The 11,360-nt window shown below is 45.1% G+C and overlaps 2 protein-coding genes across 2 annotated transcripts in view; one reads left to right on the top strand and one right to left on the bottom strand.

The window, feature by feature from the left end:
• LOC307078363 (disintegrin and metalloproteinase domain-containing protein 10) overlaps positions 1 to 1,349 on the top strand; it is a 27,014-nt gene extending 25,665 nt beyond the window's left edge. The window contains exon 15 of the mRNA XM_079740124.1: positions 568 to 1,349. Within this exon, the coding sequence (XP_079596250.1) occupies positions 568 to 708 (141 nt within the window). The 3' untranslated portion in view covers positions 709 to 1,349. The remainder of the gene's footprint in view (positions 1 to 567) is intronic.
• Positions 1,350 to 1,459: 110 nt separating this feature from the next.
• On the bottom strand, positions 1,460 to 8,103 carry lpl2a (lipoprotein lipase 2 a). Its single transcript, XM_079740127.1, has 10 exons — positions 7,866 to 8,103; positions 6,726 to 6,925; positions 6,152 to 6,331; positions 5,790 to 5,901; positions 5,198 to 5,431; positions 4,214 to 4,456; positions 3,919 to 4,039; positions 3,487 to 3,705; positions 3,111 to 3,224; positions 1,460 to 2,988 (listed from the first exon to the last, which is right to left on the bottom strand). Coding segments are annotated over exons 1-10 (1,524 nt in total). The 5' UTR covers positions 7,966 to 8,103; the 3' UTR covers positions 1,460 to 2,987.
• Positions 8,104 to 11,360: the final 3,257 nt, after the last annotated feature.

The raw sequence follows: 11,360 nt of genomic DNA, 5'->3' as shown, positions 1-11,360 counted from the left end.
CCATTGTGACCTGGGTTTTTGTTTATCAAAAAGAATGAATCAGTAATAATAACTCCCTTCTGTAACATTAATACTCCAGTATACACTGTTATACCCAGCATGTCAATTACAGTTTAAATATTTGACATTTTTCTTTAAGGCTAATCATTTGGGAGAGAGGTGTCAGCCGTGACAATAATTTTGGGCTTGTTCTGTTCGAGGCCTCTTAATATAACCATTACTATATGTGTACCTTAGTCCTCCGAATTAGGTTAAAGGTCGTATGGCTGTAACATGGCAACAGAGCTTTTCCACAACAGTGAAACAACGATCTGGCAGCCTGCTTGGTTTGAATTAGGTCTGTGATGCACTGGTACAAATTCAGACACATCACATGTAATGTTTCTTGCGAAAGCAGTGCATATTGTTGAAACTAGCTAATGACATTACAACGAAATGTGCTCTGCAATTGAACATTTGAACTCGAGACTGAATGGCGTTTAAGTTTATACGTAGGGAACCGCCTATTTGAGTTTAAGACCTCCCATTGAAACGGTCTAAAACGTGTTTGACGTCTCTCCTTCCTAGGCTTACTGGTGGGCTATTCTCCTGGCCCTCCTGCTGCTGTCTGCTATGATGGGTTGTATCATCTGCGTCTGCCACCGCACCCTTGACACCAGCAACATGGACACCAGCAACATGGACAGCGCTTACTTGCCTAAACACTAGAGCTAAGAATGCTGCTTCCCTTAACCCTGTTTGATGTGAGACCGGCTTTGTAGTAATGCAAAAAGGTAAACTATTCCACCTCCGCCGCGACTAACCTGGACCGAGACCAGCACCTTTCTGACCGGTCGGTGCCCATTTGGTTTCCTACGTCACTCCAACGTCTGGAGAGACAAGTAGTCCCTCTGTGGACACTGTCAACAAGAGGGTGAAGTGTCACTGGATGCGTGTCCATGTGGAAAGCAATGTTTTAGTCCTGCCAAGAGTGCTCTGGCTCTCTGCCTAGTTTGGGGAGGTCTGCATGCCACTGTCTTCATAGCGACTGGTCGATTTAGATTTAGAGCCATCTGGCCATACTCCGATCCATGGGACTCTCCTCCATACACTGGACTCTGTTTGCTCCCAAGGGCAGAGTCCAGTCTTCAGGCCCAGCCTTGCTGGTCAGCCTTGCCGGTCTCCTTCTCAGCCCCACGTCCTAGCCACAGGAACAGGAGAAGTCCCGTAGAAAATGGTGTCCAACCGGACTCCACTCTGACCCTAATCCACGTCGCCAGTGACAAGAAGACACGTCGCTAGTAGACATTTTGGATGTTCTGCGCTGCACTGCTGTGCATTAGCTTCAATAAAGCTACTACATGATCCTGAGGAAGTGTTTGGATATCTGCTTGGTCGCCCTGACACAGAGATGTCAGGCCTTATCTTCTGAGATAAGTGGTGCACTTGTTGGTTACCAATGGAAATCAAAGGCTCGAGATGACCTTAACATTATAGATTTGGTTTATTCAAAGTATTTACAGGGAAAAAATGAAATATTTACAAGTATGTACATTCGACTTCTTTGTGTCGTACAAAAAGTAGCAAAGTGCAGTAATATCTGCCCCGGTGTAACAGTGTGAGTATTTCCCTCTTCCTTAAGCACTTTAAAAAAGTTATGGAATTCAAATTAAGTTCAGTACCAATCACTATTGTGCCATAGTTTAGTTAAATGCTCCCCTTTCCATTCATTACATAAAATCATGATTGGAATATTGAGTTATAGAATATTAGACCATTAATCATGAAACAATTATTGTCACAAAACATTTAAATCAACTCGAATACCATCTCCTATGCAATTACAACACAATTTTACAATTAAAGCAAATTCAATCAAAAAGCTAAATATTGTCACAGTAGTTGGACAAAGGCTGGGTAAATATCAGGAACTGACAAAAAAAACTGAAGGTAACAGCTTCAAAACAAAACAATATGCTGACCAGTACCAATGTTAGTACCATCAAAAATACCTCATAAATACCATACATGGAGACCATCTGACAAGAATTAACTGTGCAAAATGTATCTGACGGCCATGCTCTTGGATATGAGGCACCTCCTTTATCAACATCTGGCAAAGGTTTACATTAAGGCACACAAACATTTTCCTCAGCGCCACAGAGCTGGGAAGGACAGTGGTGAATGCTCTGATCCCGTCGGGTCAAAGATAAAAACAAAGAATGTCAGTGTGGAGAGGTGTTACTACCTGTGCCCACTGCGGAAACGACCCCAGGAAGAACCTTCTTTAATGTCCGTATAAACCCTGACTTTACAACCTTTCCATCTGTGGTCTATTTAACTATTAAGCTGGTCTTACTCAATAGATGTCAGCAGGAGAGATTATATGTTCTTAGGTGTCCCCTCGTAAAAAGAATAACAAAATACTTGGATTTGGGAAAAATTCCATTGAAATGGTATAAAACTACCCTTTTACACAGCAGGGAAACAATATGTACCGTGCGGTATGTATCCATCATCACACTACGACTAACACTTGTTCTTGTAAAACAAGCATGGCAAACATGGAGGCCTACTGAAACAGCTCAGTGCTTCCACTCAGAAAAACTGTGACAAACAAAGGAACCCCCGTTTATACGTAGGAACAAAGGTTCCTACGTATCAACGGGGGTGGTGGTGGGGGGGGCTGGGAGAATGTGGGTACCATAGTTACGAGACGTACCAAACATTATCTTGTCACGGTGAGGTTATTTACTATTATTCTCGTTTCATTTACAGTTATGTGTCCTGAATAAAAACCTCTTATTTTACAAAAAAATACATACTATTCACATACCTTTGGTTTTAAATAACACACACGTATTTATGTACACATATATACACACACGCGCCAGTAATATGACATGAGGCATTAAATAACAACTGTACAAAGTTATTTACTAAGTGCTGTTGTGGTTTGTCAAAATGGTCTCTCCTTTTCTTCGGTATTAGTGGTTCTCCAGGGTAAATCTAAAGAAGAAAGTCAAGAAAAACAACATTAATTCACATAAAAGGTTTGCGAATTGAGCGTCTTCCCCTTTTGATGACGTTACTTATGCTGTGCCTAGCCTTGTGTCCACAAGCTGACTCACCATTTGGGCCAGCTGGTGTTAGCCCCCGTCTTCCTCCAGTCAGCCTTACATTTGACAAACGTGATTTCCTGTGTCAGACTGAGAGCCTCTGGGTCTTTAACGCACAGCACCAGCCTGCAAGGGACCAAGGGAATAAACAAGGATAAGAAATCATACAAACAGGCTACACACTGATTACATCCCCTGAGGGCGGTAGGCAGATTGATATGCTAGCCTAGGAAAACGTCTCAATTTACGTTACAACTCATTGTGCTACGAAGCTATGCCACCATGCTACAATACTACGAGTTTAACGGCGACTCTTATCTGTTGCACTACTGCAAGAAAATAGTTTTTGTCGAAAAAACACGCATGTATTTGTGTTGGACGAACATACTTTTGCTGGGTCTCGCCAACTCGGACCCGGATCCTGTGAACCGCCATGTCGGAGCTGTCGGGGTCCCCGGACCACCAGGAGGACACCATCTTCAGCATGCTGGAGGCGGACCAGCCGTTGTCCTCCTCCCATCGGAACTTGAGCATCAGGAGGTCCCCAATGTCCTGCTCCGTCACCAGAAGGAACGAGTGGGTCTTATTGGTCGCAATCTTCTCTTTCCTGCGTCAGGTGGAATGGGATGGGAGCGGGGGAGTTGTGAGTTTGGGCTACAAGTCTTGTCCATGACGTGGTTTACAAGGACTTGGTAATGGAGCTATTCATACATTCATACACAATTCAATTGTTATCAAACATGCGTTGATGCGTTGATCCTAGTCATAATCCCATTCCGAAAAACAATGCATTCCAGCATTTCCTAAGGGGGCCACTCACAGTTTGAGTTCCAGGTTCTCTGCGTCTCCTTTGGTTCCGTACAACGAGACCGTGAGGGAAGGCTCTATCTCCGAGCGGTTCACCTTGCTGGAGAAGTGAATCTTCAGCTGGTAGTGGTACACTGCATGAAAAAATGAAAAATAAAAAAGACTCTACACGTCACGTTGGGAGAGCTTCAAATAACAGCTAAATTAAAGAGAACGGTTACTTCAACAGTGACACTCCCATGGGACCTGTGCCAGCCAAACTCTTTAATCGGATCAGTCGTAACCGAACTCTGGGTGCTCAGACTTACCTCTGAAGGGCATGGAGGCCCGGGTCTTGGTGTACATCTGGACGTTGCGGGCCTTGCGGACCTTGCTGATGTCGTAGCCCACCGTGTTGCAGCGGCTCTTGCGGCAGCTGAGGCACACGCCGCGGTCGAACATGTGGTCGCTGCTGCAGCGGTAGGCTTTGGGGGCCGTCTGCTCGTTCAGCAGGGAGTCGATGAACAGGTGGATGGAGCGCTCGTGCTCACACTTCACGGCGTCCGTGATGGCTACAGAGAACCACGGGGGGGGGGGGGGGGGGGGGGGGGGGGGGGAGAGCTCGTGAGTCTCGGTTTAGGAGCATGTTTTTCACTGTAAGACACTTCTGTTCACTTTGGCAATGGCCAAGCCCTGGTGACTAAAAGCCTTGAGGAGGGGCCAGCGTGGAGGAGATCTCTGTGTGACTCTGCAGCGATGCAGACGCCGTCTCTGACCTTCTGGTCCGCATTCCCACAGCCCCTGGTTTACCGACAACCGCCAATGGATGCATTGTTTGGTCCGAGCGTAACACGGTTAGCCGCTGGGAGAGATTAAGCGATGACGTGCAGCTGCAAGGAGCTCCCGATTAGCGTGTGTGAGTCTGTGAGTGTTTACTACCTGCGGTTGTCTCGCCTCCTTTGAGTCGTTATCCAACATCGCATGTAAGGAGACATAAGGATGTTTTGACGTCACTAGTTCCGTGACCTACTTAAGGCAAACCTTGCCATCCTGGAAGTCTTAAAAGACTAAATAAACTCATTATTGTATTATTAAGGCCCTCGATCCATGGATTGAGATCCATGGTCATTGTGGGGGGTTGTGGGGTCATTACCTTTTGAAAACAAGAGGCCATTCTATGGTGGTTATTCTGCGACTTTTTAGTTGCGTATCAGTCATTAAGTAATAATGCAGTGCTGTCCCAGCATGCACTGCATCCTTGCATCCTTCAAAATGTACCACGTTCCACACAGAGACACTCTGGTTATCCTCACCAAACAATCCATAGTTAGCGATCTTCTCCAGGGCGCCGTGCAGGTTGCAGCCCGGCTGGAAGCCTCCGCCGTTGGGGTAGATGTCCACGTGGCCCACCGGCTGCTGGATGCCGATGCTCAGGCCCAGGGACCCCCGGGTGAAGGTGTGGAGGACGTCCACGAAGTGAGCGTCGTCCGGGGAGAGGCGGCGGTGGGCGTGTTGGCCCTCAAAGTCAGGGCCGGCCGGATCCAGACCTGTGGGGGGAGAACCGCTCAGAACACCTGCAATGGATTTCTCGCGGCTGCTGTAGGGTGTTGGCGCAATGTCCTGGTGAGTTGTTCTGATACCAGTATCGGAAAAACCGATACTGCCGAAAAATACAGTATTTGGTATCGGCGGGTATGAAAGTCTATTCGCCAATCTGATACCATCACGTGACTTGCTAATTTACGACACAGGCAAATCAAATTTAAGTACAAGTGTCGTTATAAGTTACAATGCTAGATGCTGTATCGGTATAAACTCGGTATCAGCCGATGCTAAAGTTCAGGAATCGGAATTGGCGTCGGGAAGGAAGTATGGTATGAGAACATCTCTAGCTGCTGGGTTTACCTGTGATCCTGCCCACTTTGTTGGTAGAGTGGCTCCCCGCAAACCCAGCCACGTGGGCCCCCAGGCTGTAGCCGATGAGGTGGAGGTTCTCAAGGGGCATGTTGGTGGTCTCCTGTGAGAATGTATGACGTTAAACACACACCTGGGATACTATGATGTTTTGAAAGAGGACGACGCACACACACACACCTGATTAAATCTATGAAAAACACATAATTTGCATTGCACGAGTGAAATTTAGATTACATTTGACATGTGATTGTGATGGTGTGTCGTCTATTCCCGACGTGTTCAGAGCTATCATAGGTTGGCTACGGCCAAACTGAGATGACCAAACGGTGGAGCTCCTTTCCACCACTGACCTCGATCCAGTCGATGAAGCTGGCGATCTCCTGGCCCACCACCTGGGTGCTCTGGGCCGCCACGATGTAGTGGTTCTGCGCCGTGCCCAGCCAGTCCACCACGATCACGTTGGCCGTGTGCTCTCGACGGTACAGCGCCGACACCAGCTTCGACACCCAGCTCTCAAACATCCCACTGACCTGTCCGGAACAACACGACAAAGACATTTAGATCAAAAATTGAATCACAGGTGATCACGTTGAAACGGCAGTAGCTCAGGAGGTAGGGCGGGTTCGATCCCCAGCTCCTCTTAGCTGAGTGTCAAGATGTCCCTGAGCAAGACGCCTCCCCCTGACTGCTCCTGAATAGCTGACTCCGCCGTCGGTGTGTGAATGTGTGAATGAATGGTTGTAAGTCACTTTTGATAAAAGCGTCCGCAAAATCCCCTAAATGTAAAGGCAAATGGACCACACAAGGGCTAACTTGTCTTCTGGCTTGACTAGCCGATATAATAGCAGCGTTCAACGAGAACACCAGGGCTAATTGGCTGGGGCAAGCTGCAGCAGGTTTGTGGTCGCTGGGGCTCTGACTCACCGTCCATCCGTGGATCACTAGGAAGGTTTTGGAGGTGGAGTTGAAGCTGCAGGCGGCCAGGGATTCAGGCTTGCCAGGGGTGAGGTAGCAGAGGTCATCCTCTGGCATGGAGGGCTTGCGAAGGGAGAACCTAACCGCGGTGGCATTGCTCTCCTCCTCTCTCGGCTCAAACAGGTCTTTCAAAGGATCCAGGAAGTTTCCTAGTGACGGGGATGAAAGCAAGTCCCGGTGAATACCTAAACCAATAACGTACAACCCGTCCTTAGTCCTAGATTTGGCTCTGTTTAGGCCCTAGTCATGTTTAAGAGAAAGTTACGTAAGTCACATGTATGTGTGAAACCGGACTCATGGCTAGGAAATCTGGTGACGCATGACTAACTTGACTGGTTTCTTGGGAGCCCCGGGCCCCTTAGGCCCCTCATTGAAGTATGCCCCCCAGACACACACACACACACACACACACACACACACACACACACACACACACACACACACACACACACACATTAATGAGAAGCCATGCACAAAGGTTGCTGGGGTTCAGACAGGGGATCCTTAGAAACCAGCAAGATATTTCAGCTTTGTTCTTTCACACGGCTGACAAATCTCTCCTGAAGGTTTTGCCCCTGTTGCAGACAGCTCCTGGTCAGCTGACAGCCCAACAGCCGATGTAATGGGGGATGGAGTGGGCTTGCAGTATTTAGAGTGGGGGTTGGGCTGAGAGATTCCAAACCATAGGACCAGATTGTGTATGTGCAGCGGGAATAATGGTCTACCTATAGGGAGGTTGAGCCAACATGATTGTTGGCACAATTATGGACGGCGTAATCCCTGTAAAACTGAACTTCTTCTCAAAAGTTAAATGTTATTTGAAAATGTGTCGTGAGCTCACGTTTAATAAACAGTGCACTATATATCCCACCATTAAATTACATGATTTTAATCATAAACTGTTGAAAAGTGGAGAAATGGCTGCAAATGTATATAGTTTATCATACATTGACCTTATGCCAGCAATTTAAAGTAGGCAGGGCTACTTCATTCTCTGCAACGAAAATGAGTAGCGAATCTGCGAGACGAATAGGTTATGACATAGGCATTGATGGATCTGTGTGAAAGAGTAATTAAGTGGCAGCTTACCAAAAATAGAATCGCTGAGTTCTTCTTCCAAGGACGTCACACTCTGCACAGCTGCGTTCAACACCAGAAAGTAAAGACATCGAACCGGCCACCCTTTCATTGCTTTGAAAACTGATGCTTTAAGCAGCCAAATACCGGAGCAATGCTTTCCTGAAATGTTTAACCAATCAAAACGAGCGAAAAACGGGTTCAGACGTATTCCTCTGTTAAGGAGCGATTCCGGTGCGTAGTGTGCGCGCGTGTCCCGCTGATATGTGAGCCACCTTGAACTCCCGGGTTCTTAAATAGCAGCCCGTCGCTCTGCTGAAACCAATTGGTCTCCGACGGGGTCATGGAAAAATACGGCCAAAGTCAATAATTACACACTTTTACGGCTTGGCATACCTTGTAGTTGGAGTTTCTTGATTATGCGAATGTATTTTTATTGCCTCTTATTGCTCTCTTCCTCATTAGATAAAAGGCTAAAAATAAGAATAATTTCAAATTATGGATTTTATCTAATAATACATGTGTATGTAAATAGTTGGTTTATTAATTCTAAGTAGGCAATTAGGCCAAAAGTATGAGTAGCCTTAGAAGTAGTACCTACAGAGGACAATTTTGCAAGGGTAAAGCACAATACAGCAAATTAGGTTGACCTATTGTTGTGACTGATGGATTGTTGATAGCATGGATTTATTATGGTAGTAGGCGGGGTCAGGGGAGGCAGGATCACACTACCCAGCCGCAGAAGTATGAAGTCATTCTTTAGGTTGCTTTTCTAGGACCCAGGCAATGGATGTAAGTAGGCAGCATGAACTGGTCTTACTCTACCAAAATCACCTTCCTTCCACCAATGATTAGAGGTATAAATCACGGTGCCATTGTCTATGTTTTATCAGGATATCGGTCATAATATTGACCGCTCTTTCCAGAAAAAGAATTCAACAAAGTTATATTATGTTATAAGATATGAATACATTAGCCTTTTTCTGCATATCGCATGATTGTTGTGTGGTGTAATGACATTGAGTGAAGTGTCCCCTCCCACTCTTTCCAAGAACATTGGCTGCAGGGAAGCTCCTTCCTCCTTAATTCCCCCCTCAGCAGATGTTTGGATTTGTAAATGCAGTTCTTGAAATTGTTTTCGTGAATCGATCCATCACTGAGACCAGTGACATCTTCTTGGGCGACAACCAGTCAAGTCCTTCAAATTCCTGGCCTACCAGGACGGAACTGTGTGTACCAGGTTGTGACTGTCGCCAGGACAGATATTACATGAACTCATTATCATGTAACTGGATAGCCCCTGGCACTACGTACTAAGTATTTGTTATCTAAATATGAAAGTTGACATCTATTTAAGCTGTCTTGAGTTATGTCCCTTTGAGTGCACCACAGGAACAGTGTTTGCCTTGAAATGCATGCATGTTTCAACATGTGTGACCAACAGGGAGTCACACTGACAGCACAGACACACACACACACACACACACACACACCCACACACACACACACACACATACACACACACACACACACACACAGTGCTGCACATTAAACACACACTACCACACACTACATGCAGATTACACACACACACACACACACACACACACACACACACACACACACACACACACACACACACACCCACACACAGTTCCCGTCAACAGTTGTTCCAAATGGCTCCAGAAGGTCTTTGTGTTCTATTGTTTTTCTGAGAATATTGTGGCGGCTTCTTCGTAAGGTTCAATAATGGACCGGGGAAAACAAATGAAGTCACTTTTGGGCTCGTGATTCCATTGTCTTTGGAGAAGGACGATGGAACTTCAATGCAGACATGTTGGGTCTATCGTATGAATCAGGCGAGGCCTAATTGAAGTAACACCCATTCCTGGAATGATATATGGTGCTAACCGCACCTAAGGAGATGCTCTTCCATGCTTTTATGTATCGTTTTATCAGAATGGATGATTCACTTTGGCAGACATTGCAAGTATTTAAAAAAGAACTTTGTTTGATGTCCTTTATCAGTTATCTCATCTTTCCGGTCTAGACGATGTCTACTGCAATATGGTAAATGCATTTAGTAATTCAGTTGACACTTCCATTCAAAGCAATTTACTATGAATTCAGCTACATGTCATTATGTTGCATGTAGGTATTAAGGTATCATGCTCAAGGATGCCTGCAGGTAGGCGGCATCTATTATGGATCAAACTCAGAACCTTTTGGCTGGCAATTGAACATGCCTTCCAACAACTCTATCCCCCCACTTAATCTAGTGTAACTAAGGGCTGCAATTGCCTAAGTAATATAAACGCTCTTTTTTTTACTAGCATTTTCCGTTGACTATTCTAGTGCCTGCAAACAAAAATGTGAACAGCATGTTTTGAATTGCGTTTCGAATAACATGTTTCAATATGATGTTTCAATAACATGTTTCAATATGATGTTTCAATTTAAGTTTCTATGGTCCCAACACCCGTAGAGTTGTAGTGCCTGGACAGGCCAGCATTCAGCATGATACAGTGTTTGCTTATAAAGTCCTCTCTTTGAACTTTGTGGACTCAACAGCAGTTTTCCGTCATACACAGAAAGTCATGGAGGCAATTGTGTTTCCCGAATGACCACAGGGAGAAAGAGTGTAGGTCAAATTCAACTCAACTCTGATCGTGGTCCTACTCTGTGCCTCTTGAACTGTATTATTTTTTAGCTATTTTGTTACACAACCCTTCCCCATCACTGCTTAAAGTTGAGTTCTATGTTTCGCAGAAAACTGTTTTCCAGAATGTAAGGCAGGCAGGATGAATTAATAGCTCTGTTTTTTTTGCTGATTTTCTTTGCAGCCATTGCGATATTGGGCTTTGTTTTCCGAGGATCTAATCCCCAACCCAAGGAATAAGAAGCACAAAACTATTGCACAACTTGTTTTGGAATGTAAGACTTGAAGCTGAAGTCCCTGTTCCCTTTTATCGGAATGGTTTTCAGAAGAGATATTTGGAGCCCAAAGTGTTCTCCTCTTCTTCACTTCACTACAGGGGCTAGTTGGAACTTAATGATGGGTCAATTTAGAGCTGTAAAATTATCAATGCTCCCTCTTTCAACCTGCCTCTTGTAAGAAAATGAAGCCCTTTCCTCACAGTATATCACTTCTTTGAGGGGCTGTCAAGGCCAGAATAAGTTTTTCTGCTATTATGACTTATATTTAGGCTCATTTGGAACAGGATTGCAAGAAAGTGCTTTTTCAGACACTTATTGGTTGCCTGCTAAAGTTTTAAATCTTAGGAGTGGTTTGGACATTTAAATTAAGCTTTAATATCAAAAAGCCTATGAGTTTCAAAATAAATATATTTATTTATTGAAAAACATCAGTTTTTCCTTATATAGTTTACTGTATATTTTCCCTCAAGTGTCATCCAAAACTGTCTAAGAGCACAATTTGACAACTCTTCCAAACCGTGCAGTAATTCCTAAAATGTTGCATCTTGAACAAACAACAAGACGGCAAAG

This window comes from Pollachius pollachius, assembly GCF_949987615.1.
Source record: "Pollachius pollachius genome assembly, chromosome: 7".
Taxonomy (NCBI): Eukaryota; Metazoa; Chordata; class Actinopteri; order Gadiformes; family Gadidae; genus Pollachius; species Pollachius pollachius.
Note: the sequence above shows the minus strand (reverse complement) of the source record. Positions and strands in the feature narration are given on the sequence as shown.